The sequence below is a fragment of the Lactuca serriola genome, chromosome 4, assembly GCF_051521515.1.
Source record: "Lactuca serriola cultivar US96UC23 chromosome 4, Lser_US96UC23_V15, whole genome shotgun sequence".
NCBI lineage: Eukaryota > Viridiplantae > Streptophyta > Magnoliopsida > Asterales > Asteraceae > Lactuca > Lactuca serriola.
The window spans coordinates 396,545,720-396,568,184 of NC_136411.1; the positions used below are offsets into that span (position 1 = coordinate 396,545,720).

At 37.2% G+C, this 22,465-nt stretch overlaps 1 protein-coding gene across 3 annotated transcripts; it reads left to right on the top strand.

Annotated features, from left to right (window-relative positions):
- Positions 1 to 18,642: 18,642 nt before the first annotated feature.
- Positions 18,643 to 21,945, top strand: LOC145097951 (Ankyrin repeat family protein). Of its 3 annotated transcripts, none has more exons than XM_079035624.1 (3): positions 18,643 to 18,820; positions 19,426 to 20,256; positions 20,591 to 21,945. In XM_079035624.1, the coding sequence occupies exons 2-3, from the start codon at positions 19,549 to 19,551 to the stop codon at positions 21,839 to 21,841; spliced, it is 1,959 nt and encodes a 652-aa protein (XP_078891750.1). In that variant the 5' UTR covers positions 18,643 to 18,820; positions 19,426 to 19,548; the 3' UTR covers positions 21,842 to 21,945. The 3 variants fall into 3 exon arrangements, with proteins under 3 accessions (XP_078891750.1, XP_078891751.1, XP_078891752.1); XM_079035625.1 differs by lacking the exon at positions 18,643 to 18,820 and adding an exon at positions 18,868 to 19,033; XM_079035626.1 differs by lacking the exon at positions 18,643 to 18,820 and adding an exon at positions 19,072 to 19,227.
- The last annotated feature ends 520 nt before the right edge of the window (positions 21,946 to 22,465 follow it).

Consider the following 22,465-nt stretch of genomic DNA (forward strand, 5'->3'; position numbering starts at 1 on the left):
TACATATACTCTCAATAAAAGAACTACCCGTCTTGCAACTCAAAGCGTCAGCGAGCACATTCTCTTTCCAGGGGTGATATAGAATCCCACAGTCATAATCCTTGACCACGTCAAGCCACCTATGTTGTGTCATATTCAGATCCGACTGATTCATAAGATATCTCAATCTCTTGTGATCCTTGTAAATAGTACACCGGACCTCATATAAATAATGCGGCCAAACCTTGAGAGCAAACATCATTACTCCCAACTCCAAATCATGAGTCGGATAACGGACCTCAAACAGCTTAACCTTCCGAGAAGCATAATCAATATACCTCACGTGTTGCATAAGCACTGCTCCCAGACTAGTGATGGATGCATCACAAAATACCGAAAAGTCCTCAACACCCTTAGGGAGGGTCAACATTGGTGCCTCATAAAACTTTTGTCTCAGTGTCTCAAATGCAGCCTATTGCTCAGGCCCCCAATGGAAATCAACAACTTTCTTTGTCAGACGAGTGAGGGATACTATGATCTTGGAGAAATCGTGAGTAAATCTCCGATAATACCATGCTGATCCCAAGAAACTCCTGATCTCATAAGGAGACTTCGGGACCTCCCACTGCATAACCGCCTCGATCTTGGCCGAATCGACCAAAATCCCATCCTGATTAACGAGGTGCCCCAAGAACCGAACCTCTCGTAACAAAAACTCACACTTCGAGAACTTGGCATACAATCATTCTCGCCTCAAAATCCCTAGAAGCTATCGAAGGTTCTCCTCGTGCTGCGCCTTAGTCTTGGAATACACCAAGATATCATTAATGAAAACAATAACTGACCGATCAAGCATCGGCATGCACACCCGATTCATCAAATCTATAAATGATGCAGGCGCATTGGTGAGCCCAAATAGCATCACTACGAACTCGTAATGACCATAATGAGTCCGAAATGTGGTCTTCTCCACGTCTTCATCTCTAACCCTCATCTGATGATACCCTAGGGGTGTCAATTTATAACACGACACGACAAAAATACACGACATGAAACGAAATCGGGACGAAATAAAAATTCGAATTCGTTTTCGTGTCGTGTTCGTGTCAAGTATAAAAAACACAATGTCGTGTCGTGTCGTGTTCGTGTTTACAAATCCACACGAAATTGACACGATTGAGCATGTGTTTATCGTGTTTGTCGTTTTTATCGTGTTGTATATGATTAAATATGAATTAAATAAAATAATAGTTATGTAATATTATCTTTGTCGTGTCATGTCGTGTTTTCGTTTTTTAATTGGTTCGTTTCCGTGTTAGTGAAAAAAAACACGACATCGTGTCGTGTCATTTTTGTGTTACAAAAAACCTTGTCGTGTCAGACAAAAACACGACACAACGACCCGTTTTGACAGACCTATGATACCCTGACCTCAAATCGATCTTGGAGAACCAAGATGCGCCATGAAACTGATCAAAGAGGTCACCAATCCGCGAAAAGGGACAATGGTTCTTCGCCGTCAACTTGTTTAACTCCCACTAATCAATGCACATCCGGTGCGAACCATCCTTCTTCTTGACGAACAACATCGATGCTCCCCACAACGAACTGCTCGGTCTGATGAACTGCTTGCCTAACAACTCTTGAAGTTGAGAGGAAAACTCTTGCATCTCTGGCGGTGCCAATCGGTATGGTGCTTTAGCGATAAGATCCTCACCTTGAACTAAATCAATCCTGAACTCAACCTGCCTCTTGGGAGGCACACCGGGTAACTCATTCGGAAACACATCAGCAAACTCCCTAATAACTGACACATCTGAAACCGATGCCTCCTTCCTAACCCATGTATCAACCATATATGCAAGATAACCCATACAAACATGCTGAATATACTGTCGAGCCCTGAAAGCAAAATAAAAGCCGACCCAATCCTGGTACCTTCTCCGTAGATAACAAGTTCTCCCTCACTTGGGGTTCTAACCACCACCCGCTGATCCTCGCAGTCTATCATATAACCAAACCTGTTAAGCCAATCCATCCATACTATCACACATACATCCCCCATGGGGATAGGAATCAAATCAATCGGATAAGGCACCCCAAAAATCTCCAAGACACAACCTTGATACACTCTGGATACAAAAACCCTATGCTCGTTGGTGACAAAAACCCTCATATCAAACACCATATCAAACTTCTTATGACAACTCACTACAATCATATGAACATGAGATGGACATGGATGATGAATAAGCTTTTCAAAATGCCTCAATAACTAATTGTTGGGCTTTATTCAAAGATGATAACATATTATCAAACTAGTTGTGAGACCCATGTATTACATGGATAACTTAAAAAAAAAAAATTAAATATAAATATCTAAATATCTGAGAACTTTGAATTTATAAGAAAATAAGAAAAATAGCGACTTATTATAATGGAAATGTTTTTTTTTATCTTTTCAATTTAAACAAATAATTTAAATAAATAAACAAAAAAACTAATGAGCTTTAATTTTGATAATTTTGAATTTAAAAAGTAAGTTAATCAATGACATTGATATCCATTTATTACTATATTTATTGCTATTATTATTATAACTAATTGACCGTTGACTTTGAATTTTGACTTTGACCAGGATTTGACTAAGTTTGAACTAGGGGTATTTTGAGTTGTGGTCACTGTTATTTGTAAAGTTGACAAGCAGCGTGATTTTCAGAGCAGTGTTGTCACACCCCGAAACCGAAGGCGGAAACGTTCCGGGGCGGAGGACTTCATGAATATCATAACCAATATACATAGTTAGCATAGTAAACACAAAACTTTACATTACATAGATTCATTTACATTTTCTGAAAACAAGAGTTACATGTTTTATACATATACATATCATATGAACAAAAATACAGACGTGTCTTCTACGTACTCCGTCTTCGCCAAAAAGGATCGCCGGTACCTGTCTAATGTGGACCTGAGAATACAAGCAGTTTGAAAATCAGCATAAAGCTGGTGAGTTCATAAGAGGTTTGTTTTCTGAAAATGTACAAGTTTCCTTTGGTTTTCCGAAAAGTTTGTTATCCAAGAAAATCCCATATTTTCTTATAAGTATAGTTTAGTTATCTGATTATTATACGATCCGGTTATGTACAGTTTGTTATCCCAGGAAAAACCCTTATTTTCCTAAAAGTAAAGTTTAGTTAAATACCACACTGTATAGTTAATACATAAAACTATATATTGAAAAACCACTGGGAATTACCATCGAGTATAACAGTAGATATTTTTAATACATAAAAATATTGATTGAAAACCATGGGAATACCATCCCGTACTAGATATAAATTCAAAACCATGAGATTAAGATCCTGCACTAGATATAGATTTCAAAACCATGGGATTAATATCCCGCACTAGATATAGATTCAAAACCATGAGATTAATATCCCGCACTAGATATAGATTCAAAACCATGGGATTAATATCCCGCACTAGATATAGATTCAAAACCATGAGATTAATATCCCGCACTAGATATAGATTCAAAACCATGGGATTAATATCCCGCACTAGATATAGATTCAAAACCACGGGATTAACATCCCGCACTAGATATAACATAGTTTTAATACACAAAAACTATAGATTAAAAGACATGGGACTACCATCCCATACTAGATATAGATTGAAAACCATGAGATTAACATCCTGCACTAGATATAGATACTATAGTTTCAAAATAGATATAAAATCAAATCCGTGAATAAACTTATATTAATACGTATTGTGAGTCGGGTAACCATGCTGATGCGACACCGAGACCTCCTTGACGTTCGTCAGACGTCAGACGATATCCATAATTTGTCACCCAGGCGTGCTCGCCTAACTGTAGCTAGCAGTTTAGGTGTGGGATTATCAGTCCCGAATAGATCTATTCACAAATTCCACGCTCTCCCTCAGAAGACTCTGGTTACACTTCCGGGGAGGATTTACTGATAACCCAAAGGGTAATGAAGAATCTCACAAGCTAGTATTGAATTATTCAGGGTGTTTTCAGGCTTTATCAAACATACTAATCGTTTTGAAACATAATACAGTGAAAACAGTTAAATACAATGGAATTATCTGGCAATATACTCTAAATTAAATAGAGATAAACTGAATCAGACATAGCTTATCTAAAAACTTTACATAAATCTGTGCTCGTTAAATAAGAACTAAAGATCCCAAATTATTCCCATAATAATTTGATTGATTTGATTATTTCCTTTACTGAAATCCATGTAGTTATAATCGATAAAACATCCCTTATGCTCAGCATAATACATAAGGGGTAAAGATATCTAAAAGTTAGCCAGATATTTATAGAAATACATCAGTTTTAGGTTTTGAAAACATGTATAGTTTGCTTGTATTCCCCCTTGAAAACATTGAAAACAAGGAAAAAAGGCGTAGGGGTATGAACTCACCAGTCGAGGAACGTGTCGTCTAGGATGTTAAGTGTTAGTGCAGCTAGTCCAGTCCGGGTCGCCAAGTCCCAGTCAAATGAGGGTGCTATGTCGATCTCCTTGGTGAGAAGTAGACTCAAACTATTGACATATCGTGCCTGGGTTGCATTGTTCAGCGTTTGCGGAAATTGTAAGAAACGGTGATCGGTCACATCCTCGGGTGGGTTGGTCCTTTGAGTTCTTCGAGCCATAATCTGCACAAATAAACACAAACACAAAACCAAACAAAATTTCACAGAATTAACAATTTTTAAACCAAAAAATTGGAGCTGGACATGGTCTGTACGCTGGGCGTACGTCCAGGTTCACGAGTATGTGTTCTGCTTCCTTTGCTTGTGCTAAAGTCCTAACCCATATCACAATTTTTCAAATTAACCAACTGTAAGCAATAAACAGCAGGGCAAACATATGGGGCATATCAAGCTTCGTGGTCCAAGACAATAGAAAAACGGGACCTCCCTTAAAAATCAATCCCCTGTAATCTCCTTATCTATTTAAAATTAACAAACACTTAACAGGGAAACTGAATAGAGCAATCAAGAATCGAAGTTTACAGGGCGTACGCTTGGCGTACGTCCCCGAGCTCAAATCGATGGGTGTGGAACGGGATTAAGACCAAATTAGCTCCTAGGGTTTAGTCCATTAGTCCGAATCAGTCTATTTAAGCCATGATCAAACACAAATTTGTGAAATCGGCCCCTAATTCGAGAAATATATGAACCCTAGATTTCGAGCAAAGGTATTTTGCAGCTTATTTCATCAAATTAAACACAAATCCAAAACATTGAGTAACTGAAAAACTTACTTGTGTGCCGGATTTTACAAGAAAAGAAGCAAAACCGAGACTTTGTGAAGAAGTTCGTCGTCACAGCTCGTGTATGAAGGAAGGAATGGTTAAAAGAATAACAAAGAAGTCAAAGGGTCAAAAGATATACCTGGTCGCTGATTTACGCTGGGTGTAAAACAATGTTACGCTGGGAGTAACCCCAACTCCATGAAAAGGCCATCCGCGATCCGGGTTTAATTACGCTTGGCGTAACTAAATTACGTTGGGCGTAATGAAGTATTCATTTTCTTTTAATTAAACTTTCTTTTCTTTTAACTATTTAATTAAGGGACTTTACAACTTAATTATTTTTCTTTTTAATTGTTTCAACAGCTGATGACTTCCCGAAGAGTGACATAAAAAAATGAGACGTCATAACCACTTGTCTTTGTCGAGATCAAACAACAACGGTTGATCAAAAACCTTTGCATGTAAGAATTGGTTTGCGAAAACACCCACTTTCGGGACCCGTTAGAATATTTCCTTTGTTTTCCTTTCACCTTTAACTAAAAGTGGAACAAGAAGTGACCTAACTAGTCAAGAACAACAAGAGCTTGGTCTTCCACTTAATCACCACAATACGCCTTGCTATACTACGCCTCATGGATTAAGTTGGACAAATCAACAAAGTAGTAAGCTAAGCAGGTCAAGAATTCCCTAATCGCTTTCATCCTCGAAACCCATGCAAAAAGTAAAGTCAAGCAATGTGTACAATCCCAAATTCCTGCAAATAACAACAAGAACCTTCCCGACAAGTGAAATGATATCAACGAAATTCAAACTAAAAATACTAACTAAAAACAAATAACGAATAATCAAATAAACTAAATTAATGACAAGCCGTTCCCCGGCAACGACGCCAAAAACTTGATGTGCACAAAAGTACCCACTAATTTTAATATTTATAACCTAACAAACTTAGACTAACTATGCACTTATAGGCAGTGTACCTAGTCAGATTACAGTATAGCTTAGGTAAGTCGGGTGTCGATCACAGGGAACGGTGGTGAATTAATTTAATATATTTGATTATAGGTTACAGTTCACACGAAAATAATAAAGAAATAGTTTAATAAATCTCAAACTAACAATTAACAACTCTCGATAAACTAACAGGAAAGCAAATCTCTTCAGGTACTTTGGTTTAGATAAATTACACCTTAAAAACATAGACAATTGCATACACAAATTTATTTATTCATATTCACCGATTCCTAAAATGATTAGATTCGCGTTCACTATAACTAATCATTTAGCAAACAAGTCAATTTAAACAGTGATCAGTTGATTAAACTAACATGCTTCCTAGTGTTTAGTTCGTATCAAGCAAGACTTGTAAATATAGTTAATCGAATTACTAATTCAATTTAACCTCTTGTTGATGGTCATCAAACAAGGCTCACACATTAACTTACTTATTCTCAAGTTAATCCTAGTTTCACATTCGTTATTCCTAGACTTATAATCTCGATGGTCATCAAAATCATAAGAGACAAGCAATCAAGTAGGTGTTCACACAACTCAATTCACTTAACAATTAACAGCAAATAATCATCATTAATACGTAAGGATCTTTTAACAAGCTTGGCAAGATAAATTAAACATAAATAAACAATTCAATATAGCAATTAGTCTAATAATCAAAGCTTCATTCAATCATAAACACAAAGTAAAAGGTTTTTACACCCAAATCAGAAACTAAATACAGAATAGTAACACAATGGAATGCTAAACATGGTCACGTTAGCAACCCATATGATTACCGACATGTATCCGCTCTCCAACCCTTCCGATCTCCGTTCCCGTTAGCTTAATGGCCTTCCGTCCGCCTTCTAGACCCTCAAAATGGCTCAACAGAAGTTTAATATCGACTAAATTAAGTTGGAAGTCGAATCCCCCTTCTGGTTAGCTGAAAATCGACTTTTATAACCTTTGTAGCCGACTTACGTACGCTGGGCGTAAGTCAGATTACGCTGGGCGTACTAAGGATTTCTACGCGATTCAGTTTATCCGGTGCCAGCCATTACGCGGGGCGTACCCTTAAGTTACGCTGGGCGTAATATGATTTTGGTTGCTACGCTTAGCATAGAGGTGTATTACGTGGGGCGTAATTAGCCTTCCAACATTTTTTCCTTTCTTTTAGCTTTTAAGCCCAATTTCCGCTTTAGTCTTTTCTTTTGTGCTTTATCGACAACGAATAGCTGCAAAACATAATTCAAAGCATTATGAGTGCTTTTTAGTTCTAAAAGAGAATAATAAAGGCCAAAATATTAAGATATAATGCATAAAAATATATATATAAAAAATACACATATCACGGCCCAAGCATGTTCTTAGGCATTAAACTCATGTTTACTCCTCAAAAGTTGGATTCAAGGTGTGCTAAGTCCGTTCCCTTAAGTTATTTAGCCATATCTATGCTCCAAAGGTGGATTGGAAGGGTTTTAAGGCTCAAAACCCCCCTTAATGTGTGTTCACGGACCAAGAGCGTTACAGGGCCGTAAACACATGAATATGGTCCTTTTTCAAATATTAAGCACGAATTTGAAGGCTAAGGATGCTAATCTATGAGTTAGGGGAGTTACCTTGATGAATTGGAGCCTTAATTTGATGATTTTGGACCTTAAGTTTGGATTGAGGAGAGAGGTTAGAGAGAGAGTAGTGAGAGAGTGTAAAACTTCAAAATGAAGTCTTTTGGGCTTTAAACATGTTCTAAGTTTTGGACACAGTGGAATTCTACCCGATACTGACGCTATACGATGCTTTTGGTCGTACCCGATAAAGTTGTTGTAACCCGAAGGGATCGAACCTATTAATATTCAAATTAATAAATTAGGCCACTTTCATGAGTTCCTAAGGGGTTTGGACACTCATGAGATTATAATAAACATATAAATTTAAATAATTTAGCCCAAAAACGAGATTGGATCGATTCTCAAAAGACGGGTTTTACGGGCGGAACGGGTTACGGCGATGGAATAACTTCGGGTTGTCACAAGTGTGTTGTTTCAACTTTTTGTCTGTCTGTGAGGTGAGTCTACTGACCACCTTAAGTGGGTCTAACGCACCAAGGCCGACTCATTGTATTGTATGAGTAGAATGTATGTTGTTGTATCATTTTGACTGATGTGATTGTATGATTTATGTATGGAGCTAATCTACGCTCGAAGTCCTTATGGAATCGGGGTTGATAAGGACCCGAGGGTTGATTCGGACCTGACACAAATACTTGTTATTTTGGGTTGATACGGATCCAAGGGGTTATGATATGTGCATATTTAATCATATATTTTGTATAGAATATTAATAATTTTTGGATAATTTATTGCAATTATGGAACAAAAGATGCTTAATTGCGTTTAAATTATATTTTCAGTTCAAAAGGAGTGCTCGGAAGCAGGAGAAGCTATCGGGAGCTCGAGTTGACCCTAGACTCGACGAGTTCTCACGAACATTCTCAAAGCAGAAGAGTCCTTGATTTGCCATACACGTGGATTTAATGAGAGACTCGACGAGTCAGTCCCTGGACTCGATGAGTCGCCTCTAATCTATAAAAAGGGTCTTTCACATCGATACGGGACTTTTAGGAAGAAGCCCTTGGAGAAAAGCTGCGATTAGAAGACCTGCTAAGGCGCTGGAAGTCAGAGAATCAACCCTAGATCCAATTTTGAGAAGAATCAAGGCAAATTCAAGTCCATTCTTACTAATTCTTTAAGTTGAACTATGTTTGAGCTACTTGATTTCGTTTTTGATCTTAGTTTTACTATAATCATGAGCTAAAACTATTATCTTCTGTTTAGGATAGATGAATTTATGATTATGGTATGATTTTATGGTTGGATTACTTTAATTTGGTGATTATGTTTTGTTAAGATTGTTAAAGAACCTTATGTGTTAATTATAACTATTCTTCTGTTAAGTAACCAGCATATTAAGTTGTATGACCATCTCTTAATTGCTAATCTCATATGATTTATGTGAAAACATTGTTATATGCCTTGGAATAGCGAACGTGAAACTAGGGTTAATATAGAATAGGTAAGTTAATGTGTGAGCTTGTGTGACGAACCATCAGCAAGAGGTTAATATAACGACCAATTTAACTAACCACTACAAGTCTTACTTAACCCGAATCAATAAACTAGAAAATCTGTTAATTTAACCACTAGCCACTATTTGAATTGATTTATTTTCTAAGGATTAGTAATAGCGAACGTGAACCTAATCACACTAATCGGTAGCCAATAAAAAGTTAATCCATTGCACTTGCCATAAAATCAACCATAGGAATAAAGGATTCAAACCTAAACAGAAGTCTTCTTTATTATTGAATTTAGTTGATCTTTGCTTGCTTAGTTGGTAGTTTAAGTTTTAGTTAATTGTTTAAGTTTCTAGTCTTGCAAAACTAGAGAAAACACCCTTCTTTTTACCTGTTTCATTTAGATGATATTAGTAATAATCGTAATTGTTTACCTTTCCTTGTGTTCGATACCCTACTTACCTGAACTAAGCTGCTAATCGATAGGTACACTTCCTGTCTTGTGTTTGTTTCTGTGTCTAAGTTAGTAGGATTAAAACTAGTTCGTTTTACACACATCAAGTTTTTGGCGCCGTTGTCTGGGAACGGTTGTAAATAGTTAATTTTATTTGCTAATTGTTATCATTTTTTATTTTATTTATTGATTTTTTTATATAGTTTAATTTTTATTTTTATTTATTATGTATTTTCCAAATCTCGATGCTTTTGATGCTTTTCTTGAGGAAGTAACACATGAAATTGAGCAAAAAGATGAGGAGTAGGACTCAGATGATGATTTAAAGAAATTTGGAAGATGGTTAGATAACATCTTGTCTAACGAGCAAGAAAAATCTGAGTCACAGGAGCTAAAGTTCCAAGATGAAGAATTTAATCCAGAAAAAAGATTTGGAGGAGCTGGAAAGGTTGTTCGAAGAAAGGTCAGACGAAGAACAAGGTTGAATTGCAGGAACCAAGCTGTGGTTTGACCATTACCATGACATGGCCCCCTGTATTTCCGGTTCGTGTTTTGAAGCATGGGGTGACGATTCCAACTTTGGAGAAAGTTCTGAAGCGCGATCCATTTTGATTAGTACCCGACTGGCTCCAACCCTTGTCAAGATTCTTGGGTTACATGAATTAAAGCTCGTTTGGCCAATTTTTCAAGCAAAGAGCAAAATTTTACAAATTGGTCCACCAAAGAAAATATTCAATGCAACGGATGGATTGACATTAAGTTTATTGGAAGTTTATTAAGTTGGGAGTCCAGCTCAAGACTCGCACAAAAAGAAGCACTTGTAGGAGGCAACCCGTCATTAGAGTTTACTTTTCTTTTTCTTTTTAAATTTATAGTTTATTAGGGTAATTTAGGATTTTTATTTTGATGTTTGTTTTCCTTTTTCTATTACTTGTGTGTTGTTTTTGATCTTTTCAAGAATTAGGATGACGGAATGAATGCAAGAGTATAAAACGTGAGGGAATAACGTGAAGAGTTGAGTTTAGACAAGAAGGTTGGAGTTTTGAGTCCGGTATCAAGTCCGACAATTAGAGCGGTTAAAGAGTATATTTTACTGAAGAAAAAAAAGTGGGAGTATTGCTTTAATACTTTTCTGAAATTACAAAAAGACTTAAAAAAAAGGAGTTTTTTGTCCATACAGTGCTGACTCGTCGAGTCTATATCCTCAACTCGACGAGTCCAAGTGAAAAATTCTGATCATTCTGCCAGTAACGCTACAACTCGGCGAGTCACTACATGGACTCGATGGGTTGCTCATTCTTTTATTTTCAAGTTCACAATTTGACCACATTTGATGCGGGCATTAATCATATTCTTTGAAGACTATTTCCTGAGTATTTCCAAGAGCTTTTTCGTCTATATTTGGAGCTATGAACCACACGAGATATGACGCCCAAGGCATGGATGAGTTGTTCCCATGCCAAAGTCAGCTGAAGATGGAGCTCAAAAGAAGAAATATCAACCTCGCCAATATTATCCCAGGGGAGTTTGTTCCAATCCTCTCTTTACTTTTATTTATCATGCATAACATGCAATGGGGACATTGCATAAATTAAGTGTGGGTTAGGGGTTGGTTATATTAGAATCTTAATTTGGGCTTAATTTTAAAAAAATTTGCATTAAAATTGCTAGGATTAATTCAGAAATTATGGTAAAAGCAATTAGGATTCATGCTAGTATTATGTTTTATGATTCTATGAGGACCCAAATGTTTAGTTGGACCAATATATGTTATAATGCATTTGTGGTCTCCCTTATTCTAGTGAAATCATGGAACAAAAACACAACCTCGCTTAGTTTGAGGGTCGCAATATGTTTAGCATCATGTACCAGAAATCTATTCAGGAAGGCTTGTATCTTAACCAATAAGGGTTGAAGTTATGCACCCCTGCTTAAGCATGTAGGTTTTGAGTGAAATAAAGTGAGATATACATGTAAAGAAAAAAAAGAGAATTTACCAAAAAGTTGTTAGAATTTTTGGAGCTATCAAGTTTAAAGATCAAAGAAAAAAATTCGGAAGAAATTCAAAAGTTGAAGATACCAAAAATCACACAAAAAGGTGAGGAATTCAAAGTACAAATTGAAGATCAAATATCAAAGAAAGCGAAGAATTCAAGAGCTCCATTGTGGTATCTAAAAGTTGTAATTCTCTAGATTATGTATGATTGGGTAGCTTTACAAAAATACATTGAGGTTAAGAAAGTTTTATGAGGATTGATTCGGAGGGATGCATAAAATGAGCGTTGTTCGAAAGAAGTGGGCAAGTGTTTATGAGGATTGTGAGTATTTAGAGTATGGGGGTTCTTTAGGAAAAGTTTTAGACACAAATGCATGCATTGAGGTCTTGGCAAAATGGTTGGGTTTGATTAGGATTGTTTTATGTGATGTTAGTATGTTTAAAATTCATTTTGCTTGGGTGCAAGCAAAAGTCAAGTGTGGGGTAATTTGATATGTGCATATTTAGTCATATATTTTCTATAGAATATTAATACTTTTTGGCTAATTTATTGCAATTATGGAACAAAAGATGCTTAATTACGTTTAAATTATATTTTCAGTTCAAAAGGAGTGCTCGGAAGCAAAAGGAAGCAAGAGAAGCTATCGGGAGCTTGGGGATCAAAGAAAGAAGAAAAGAGCTAAAAACCAAGAAGGACTCGACGAGTTGACCCTAGACTCGACGGGTTCTCATGAACATTCTCGACGAGTCGCCTCTAATCTATAAAAAGGGTCTTTCAGATCAATACGAGACTTTTGGGAAAAAACCCTTGGAGAAAAGCTGCGATTAGAAGACCTGCTAAGGCACTGGAAGTCAGAGAATCAACCCTAGATCCAATTTTGAGAAGAATCAAGGAAAATTCAAGTCCATTCTTACTTATACTTTAAGTTGAACTATGCTTGAGCTACTTGATTTCGTTTTTTTATCTTAGTTTTACTGTAATCATGAGCTAAAACTATTATCTTCTGTTTAGGATAGATGACTTTATGATTATGGTATGATTTTATGGTTGAATTACTTTAATTTGGTGATTATGTTTTGTTAAGATTGTTAAAGAACCTTATGTGTTAATTATAATTATTCTTCTGTTAAGTAACCAATATATTAAGTTGTATGACCATCTCTTAATTGTTAATCTCATATGATTTATGTGAAAACATTGTTATATGCCTTGGAATAGCGAACGTGAAACTAGGGTTAATATAGAATAGGTAAGTTAATGTGTGAGCTTGTGTGACGAACCATCAGCAAGAGGTTAATTGAACGACCAATTTAACTAACCACTACAAGTCTTACTTAACCCGAATCAATAAACTAGAAAATCTGTTAATTTAACCACTAGCCACTATTTGAATTGATTTATTTTCTAAGGATTAGTAATAGCGAACGTGAACCTAATCACACTAATCGGTAGCCAATAAAAAGTTAATCCATTGCACTTGCCATAAAATCAACCATAGGAATAAAGGATTCAAACCTAAACAGAAGTCTTCTTTATTATTGAATTTAGTTGATCTTTGCTTGCTTAGTTGGTAGTTTAAGTTTTAGTTAATTGTTTAAGTTTCTAGTCTTGCAAAACTAGAGAAAAAACCCTTCTTTTTTACCTGTTTCATTTAGATGATATTAGTAATAAACTTAATTGTTTACCATTCCCTGTGTTCGATACCCTACTTACCTGAACTAAGCTGCTAATCAATAGGTACACTGCCTTTCGTGTGTTTGTTTCTGTGTATAAGTTAGTAGGATTAAAACTAGTTCGTTTTACACGTATAAGGTTAATACGAACCTGACACAACCAAGTGTGTTGTTATATTATATGTATGACGTATGTGGTATTTTGGTAAGCTCACTAAGCTTTGTGCTTATAGTTTTTTTTGGTTTCAGGTGCATCTGGTACAAAAGGGAAGCGCCCGGATTGATCGCAGTACATCCACTCGTGGTTCTTAATTTCTTTACGATTTGGAATTATACTCTGATAATAACTCTTATTTGACATACTTTGGTTGGTTTCTTATGAATACTTGATGGTTTTTGGTTAAAATAAAAAGTGAAAATTTTATCACTATTTTTGGGATGTTACACATGGTTTCAGAGTTTTCGGACTCAGACGAGGAGGTAGCTCCTTTCGATGTTAGTTAGTTTTAATTGCATTTGTTCTTTGTTGGGTTGCATGCTTCTCGTTAAACATTGAATCAACATCAGTATCGGAGAAGGGGTTGTCGTGTTAACCCGTAGATGCATTTGTTAAGGTTCGACTTTTTGAAGTTTCCGCCCAGGTTGGCTTTGGGGAGTCTCTGTGTGGTTGTTGCAACTTATGTAATTTAGAGTGGCTTCGAATTGTGTTAAGGGGAATGAGCTTGAAAAATCCACAAGGGGTTCATAGGATGATTAAGAGTAAGTGGTAAGAGCGGATTTCAAGGACTAAAACTAATTTAAGTGGGGGAGAGTTGTAACACCCGTGTTCCAGATTGGTTAATCATTTTGTTGTCAAGGACTAAAGATAGAATTTTGAATAAAACTCTATGCCACTACATGGTGCAAGGATAACCAAGGCGTAGCCATGTTGGAAAGGGGCGCACGTTTTATGGAGCCACCATGGCATAACGTAAGGCCGCCACGATGTGGTAGCTGTTCAAGCCCAAGCCCATGCATTTTTGGGGTTGCTCCCATATTTAAGCATCTTAATCCCCATTCTAGGTTATCCTATTCAAACTCCATCCATTCATTTAGAATCCATAGCCTCTATTCCATGGAAAAGAGCTTGGTGGCTCGATCTTGATGTTAATGTCCTATTTTGGGGAAACTTAGATAATAAAGAAGTAGGGAACAAGCTTGGATCCAACATCTCCTCCACATTTTTGAGTTATTGGAGGTATAAAGTTCATATCTTGACCTTTGTGTTTCTTGTTTGATTTTTAAGCCCATTTTTGGATGTTTTGGTCACATTCTTGGATGCTCTTGGAGTTTGAGGAACTCCAAAGCTTGATATGGTTTTCTCAAGGTCTTGAACTTCTAAGTTAGTGAGAAAAAGGTCTTAGCTCGAGTGTTCTTGATCCCATGTTTGAGTTTTGGTCATATTACGTGCTTATTAGACTTAAGGCTCATGATTTTACCTTTGGATGAAGTCCTAATGCATAAAGTTGGAAACTTTATCCATTAAGTCACTAGAAGGAGTAGATCTGAAGTTTTGGATTTAGATATGAGCCACACCATGGTCTTTCCTTTCCATGTCGTGGGCGAAAACCCAGGTCTTACAAACAAGTGCCAAGAGACACCTCCTGGTCTTCTATGAAAGTATCATAAAGACAATTAACATCCTACATATAATTGTCAGGGTCCAAACCCTGGTCTTGCATACAATTTTTGGGAGTAATATCCAAGTCTTTCATGTAATTGTCAGGGGCCACCACTTGGTCTTCCTACATGATATAGTGAGAAGACTCACCTGACTCGCAAAGCTGACTATAACTCAGCTTAATGCCAGGTCGACCATAACTAACTGGTCCCCCAACCAACGGATGGGTGCTAAACACCTCCCTATAATCACCATAAGTTAAACCCTAAGTCTACCTCCTAACAAAATAGAAATTTGACAAAAAGTCAATCAATGCCAAAAGTCAATGTTCAAATTCAAAATCAACAACCAATAATGTCAACCATCGAGCCTCATGTCGTGACCAACCCTTGGTCACGTCGAGAGAGCACACTCGACCCGTATCTAACTTGACTCGCTCCAACTCAGCCAACTCGGTCACAGAAAACCCATTAAGCAAACCTCATGATTTGAACATTCCTCGTTCACGTTGTGAGCACCAAAAGACACAATAGATGCGGCTCCTTTGATGGTCATGTCGTGACACCCTTAGTGCCATATCGTAACTATAGTATAAAGCAACAATCCAAAGATTTGAGTCCTTAATCCGTTAAGTATCTAACTCTCACTTTTCTATAAGCTAAAGGGGACTCCCAAGGCCCATAAAAATGATTAATTTATAGATATGCATGCCTCATGCATGTCCTCCATCCATTTTAGGTCAAAAGTGAAGAGACAATACCAAAACTCACATGCATGGATCCAATACTCAACCAAATTCTAGATCTAAACCTTATAATACTTAAGGAACCCTTAGAATACATAAAGTTGCCAACTTTATCAATTCCTTCCATTCAAACTTGCTCAAACATGAAGGACATGGGACAACAACTTAGATCTAGCCACATCAGGAAATAAACTATGGATCTTGGACACTTACAAAGGTCCAACAAGAGCACAAGATGATGATGAAGTTTCATTGCTAAATCCACAACTAAAACACCTTCCTCTCCTTTTTCTTCTTCTTCAAACTACCAAATGCTCCAAAGGGACAAGAATCTCCAAGGGAACTATGGTTAGGGTTTTTTTGAGGTAAGAGGTGATGAAGGCTGATAATGAATCCTAAAATTGACTTAAAGGGGTTTAAATATGAAGGAAGCCCTAAAAGATCATGGGCTTGGGCTGCAACCTCCCTCACGTCGTGACACCCTATGTCTCACGTCGTGAGGACGATTCTGAAACGCGCTTCTCACTTTTGCTTGTCATATCATGATCTCTCTATGGTCACGCCGTGACCTCTCTATGTTCACGTCGTGACCATAGGAGGATCTAGTATATATCTCGGGGTAGCTTGGGATACCCCTCAAAAAAATTTTAGTAGTGTAATTTTTTACGGATTTTTTTTCTTATTATGTATTACACAGTTTTTTTTTTTGTTTGGAATACCCCTTTACTTGTCGGGGATACCCTTTTACTTTGATACTGGATCCGCCACTGGTCGTGACACCCAACTTTTTCCAAGAACCAAGCTTTTGACTCCTTCTAAACCGAACCATTCTAAAAACGGGTGTTACATTAATATCTGATAATAAAGGAAAATGTGAATGAGATTAAGGCGAAATTCATAATCGAAGCAGCTAATCATCCTACCGACCCTAAAGCTGATGAGATTTTATAAAAAAAAAGCGTTGTTATCCTCCCTGATATATTTGCAAATTTAGGAGGTGTAATTGATAGTTATTTTGAATGGGTTCAGGTAAATCTTGAAACTAAATTTTAAATTTTTGGTTCGTGATTTTAGTTGATTTTGGTCCTTAATGGAAGTGCGTTGCATTTTTTTTCATTATTTTGATGTTTCCTAACAATTTTGATATCTAACTACTCAACTACCATTTTACCCTTTGATAAAAGAATCCCAAAAACTATGAGGGAAATTCCATTTCATCCAAAGACATTACGTGAACAAAATATTTTAGTTTGCTTATACAAATTTAACATATCAACTGCTATTTTTTTAAATGACCATTTTTTTCATTGGACCATCGGGCAAAACCTTAAAGAAAAACAAGAGTAAATGGGGAGGACCAAAATTGTTATTATCTCCTAATTTTTAATTAAGGTTTGTCATTTTTTCCGGATTGTGAAATTTAATGTTCATGTACCACAATATACATTGAACATCAAAATAAAGAAGGGATAATGACTTGAGAGAGTAACGTATTTTAGCTTTTGGTTACATTTGGTCACTAAATTAGTTTTCGTGCTTTATTAACCCTTGAACTTGTTGAAATGTGTACATTATACCATTATGACTGGTAATAGCGGATTTTGCCGGTTTTCGGCGTTGTTTCCGGCCAAACACGAGTTTTTCGGTCATCTTCTCCGGCCATGAGGTTTCTGGTCATCTTCTCTAGCCAAACATGAGGTTTCTGGTCTTTTTCTCCTTTCTGTCGAGTGAAACAACCAAATACCCCTGAATATTGTTGCTTCCTGCCTTCTTTCTCTCTCGCATTTCCGTGCCAAAACAGACGAGGAAGCTGCCGGAGCATCCCCCCGACCTGCTGTTGCTGCTTGTTTTCTTCCTTCGGACCTGCTGCCGCCTCCCTCCCCTTCGCATTACACAATCGAGACAGAAGAAGAACAGTCGAGAAGCTGCTTGAGCAGCCCCCTCGCTGCACCCACCGAAGCCAGCAGCTCTGCTGCCTTCATGTTTCTTTTTCTACTTTCATTATTTCTTCTTCTAGATCGAGTAACAACAACCTGAAAACCGAGTTTGGACATAGAAGATGACCGGAAAATCGAGTCTGGCCGGAGAAGATGATCGGAAAATCGAGTTTGGCCGGAGAAGATGATCGGAAAATCGAGTTTGGCCGGAGAAGATGACCGGAAAACTCATGTTTGGCCGGAAACAACGCCGAAAACCGGTAAAACCCACTATTACCGGTCATAATGATATAATGTACACATTTCAACAAGTTCAAAGGTTAATAAAACACAAAATAATTTAATGATCAAATGTGACCAAAAGCTAAAGTACGATACCCTCTTAGGTCATTATCCCAATAAAGAAAAGTGAATCATCATCTTGGCCACCCCAAATGCATCTCGATGTGTAATAGCGCATTTCAATACTGCTACATTGGATTAACGTCGAACATCAGTCACCAAGGTGACCATGGTTCACCACGACTCACATATTAGTTTTAGGTATCTCAAATCTTTTATATATATATATATATATATATATATATATATATATATATATATATATATATATATATATAAAAGAGATACTCGAATTAATTTTTAAAAATAAAAAATAAATATAGCTTTTGCACCGTATAAATTACTAAAAAAATAAAAAAATAAAATTCTTTCTTGTTTCCAACTAGTTACTAGTCCGAGTCTGACTTGTCGCCTATATAAATTTGATTAAAGATAAAATGAGAGTATTTTGTTTTGTACCAGTTGTTAACCGACGTGTTAACAATACTGTTGATACTCCCGCGTTACGATAACGACAAGGCGCGAAGGCTCAGTCTCGTCTTCCAATCTCTTGAATCTCGCAACTCAGACATTAATTTCATCGATATTCTCCAGACCTGTTTTTCATCTTTCTCTTCTCTCAACAATTTCGTCAAACACCTGCTCTGCAACTTTCTTCCCAAGGTACTCCCATCTTTATCCATTCCCCCTTTACAGTTTTCACTATCGAATCTTTCTTTTTTCTCATATATAATATATATACTGTTCCCGCCATATTTACATGTACACATCTCAACCCTTTTATCCTTTGCACCATAAATTGGGTTATTTTTTTTTTTTTTTTTTCTAATCTTTCGAAGGGATCAACAGTGTCTTTCGGTTATATATCTAATGCAGGTCAGTAGGGTGATGTTTTCTTCTTTTTGTCTTGCTTTTATTCGAATCATGATTAAGAAAAATCCCCTTTCTTCTTTGATTCTTTGTGTTCAAAATCTAATGTAATTGCCTTTGTGGAAAGAAAATTGTTAATGGGTAATTATTTTGTCATGTGATCCTTCAAGCGAGCATGCCTATGTCTCTGACATGCCATGGTGATTTCTCTCACATGCCTTTGTGCTTTGATTGGGTCTGTGCGCTTCTTCTTAACAACCTTTAATCCCAATATAGGAGTACTCTGAATTTCCTTTCCTTTTTTAAGTCGACAAACACTCTACATGCGTTATAATTAAATCTTCTTAGTTAAGATACCGACTATTTACCTTACCTTTTCGGATTTTCCATCATTGCAGATCTTGAATCTGTGTGGTTGAACTTGAACCCTACACAACAACACAATGGTTTGCACATCCGTATGTTAACAGAGCTCGGAGTTATCTATTCTATTTAGTATTTAGAGAGACTGCTGTTTATCAATGGCTCCGACATATTTCCCCCTTCGATGGGAAAGCACTGGAGACCAATGGTGGTACGCATCTCCGATCGATTGGGCAGCCGCGAACGGCCACTACGACTTGGTACGGGAGCTTCTCCGCCTTGACGGCAACCACTTAATCAAACTAACATCCCTCCGGCGCATACGCCGCCTTGAAGTCGTCTGGGATGACGAAGAACAGTTCGACGACGTTGCCAAAAACCGATGCTTGGTCGCCCGGAAGCTTTTATATGAAGGCGAATCCAAAAGAGGAAAAAGCTCCTTAATCGGAGCTGGCTATGGGGGCTGGCTTCTGTATACCGCTGCATCTGCCGGTGATTTGCATTTTGTTCAAGAATTATTACAAAAAGACCCCCTTTTGGTATTTGGAGAAGGGGAGTATGGTGTGACTGATGTATTATATGCTGCTGCGAGGAGCAAGAACAGTGAGGTTTTTTGGATCATTTATGATTTCGCGATGTCTCCACGATTGATGTCTGGTAGTGAAGAACAGATTGGGGATAATGAGATCCCATGTGGTTACAAGCAGGAAATGAAGAACAGAGCCGTTCATGCGTTGGCGAGAGGTGGTAATTTGAAGATATTGAAGGAGGTTCTTGGTGATTGCTCCGGTGAAGATGTTTTGGGTTTTAGAGATGTTCAATGCTCAACGATTTTACACACGGCAGCTGCCAGAGGACAGATTGAGGTAAGATTCTCTTTCTTTCTTTCTTCTGTATCTTCAACTTCATTTTCGTTTTCATCTTGTGTGGTAATAATTTCAACCGATTAAAGTGAATATTGGTTGATTTAGGTTAGTATATGTTATGGTTAATTGACTAATTGTTCCAACATATATTTTTTATATAAAAAACTTATGTGTTTTGACTCGTTTTGCAATCTGCCAAATGACATACAAAAGGACTATTCTTTATTTTTTTTTGTCAACGAGCCATGTTATATTGTACTAATATTTTCTGATTGAGGGACTTGTTTTGTGGTTTTTGAAAGTATGAGGTCTAAAACAAAAAATTAAAATGCAGGTGGTCAAACATCTTATTTCGTCGTTTGACATTATCAACTCCACCGACAAACAAGGCAACACAGCACTCCATACAGCTGCTTACAGAGGCCAATTATCCGCTGTTAAAGTTCTAATCCAAGCATCTCCTTCTTCCGTCCATTCAAGAAACGACGCCGGAGAGACGTTTTTACATAAAGCGGTAACAGGTTTCCAGACACCCACTTTCCGGCGACTTGATCGTCAAATTGGTCTCATGAAACAATTAGTCTGCTCAAAAACATGCAAAATTGAAGAAACCATTAACGCTAAAGATAACGGAGGAAGAACTGCTCTTCACTTGGCCATTAACGGAAACCTACACAGTGACCTAATCGAACTGCTTATAATCGTGGGTTCACTTGATGTAAACATCCGTGACAATAATGGTATGGCCCCACTCGATCTTCTTAAACAAAGACCACAATCCGCTTCATCTGAACTACTCACCAGACAACTTATTTCCGCCGGAGCAACTCTCAGTAGCCAAGACTACACAGCAAGAAAACTCATTGCTTCCCGGTTGAAAATGGGCGGCAGTGGTGGTGGTGGTGGTGCTAGTCCGGGGAGTTCCTTCAAACTTTCTGATTCTGAAATGTTCTTGTACACCGGAATGGAAAGTACATCCTCCACTGCTTTTGGTACTCCGGTGTTCAGCATGCGTTCTGGAGAGCTGAGTCAACTCGATTCGAGTTCAAATAATTCGAACTCGAATGTGGAATCCAAGAAGAAGAAACAGAAGGGGATTCAGCGATTCCTGAGGTGGATTAGAAAGAGGAATGGAAACGGAGGTTTGGTTTTGACTAAAAATGTGAAGGAAATTCCGGTTCCATTGAGACAACAATACTCGACTTCATTGTTAAACAACAAGAGAACACTTGCTGCAAGGAGTAATCTTCCAAGTCCAACTGTTAAAAAGAAGCTTGCTTCTGGTTTTGTTAATGGAGTTATGCAGGCGATGCCACATTTGAATCGAGGAGGGTCGAGATCAAATTCGTTCTCAAAATCATCATTATCTTCCTCACAGAATTCGTTGGATGATCATAAAGGTGTAGGAATTGATGTTGTGGGTTCATTGAGTTCCAATCAGATGTTTGATGATGGAGTTGATGATGAAGAACAAGGGGTGGTGAATAGCGTTAGGAGATCAACGGTGAACCAGTGCTTCTGTTTTGGTTCACATGAGAGACTTGTGGAAGGCTCTGGTGATGATAAACAGCAGCATGAGAGTTAGAGCCGTTAACAAGTTAAACGTCTAGCTAGTAAGTTGTAGTCTTTCACTCTTTTGAATATTGGATTGTTTGATCTAAATATGATATGTGATGTTAGTTTGGAAAATGTGTTTGAAAATTGAGATCTTATCATCTTTACAAGGCTAATCATCGGCGTATGAAATGCAAATAAGTGTCTTATTAGATGTTAAATTATCAATCGCTAGTCGTAGGTTAGATCGTTTTATGTTTTTCAAGATCATGATATTAAGATTGGATCGGAATCGTAGTATCCTACCAAAATGAATTAGTCTTTAAATTTGTTGCAAGGTCATGTTTGTGTAGTACCGACATTGCTTAAGATATATATTGTAGAATTAATTTTAGCATGAATCATAGTTTTTGTTCCTACAAATTAGGAAGAAAACATTTTATACCATAAAACTAAAGGTATAATAAGATCACAACGGAATATCATGAGTGTCACGATAGTATATAATTCGAGATGAAAGAATAAAGTTTTTTACTATCATTCGAGATGAAAGAATAAAGTTTTGATGTTTTATGAGACATATCGTAGTAATACTACGACGCTTGATTTTAGATTTCTAGTTTAATGAAAGATTTTCTAAGCTCCGACTATACAC

Bases quoted from the DNA above. Each gene is read 5' to 3' on its own strand.
- LOC145097951 (XM_079035624.1), top strand. From the start codon at position 19,549: ATGGCTCCGACATATTTCCCCCTTCGATGGGAAAGCACTGGAGACCAA. The intron at 20,257-20,590 runs GTAAGATTCTCT...ATTAAAATGCAG, and splicing joins CTGCCAGAGGACAGATTGAG to GTGGTCAAACATCTTATTTC.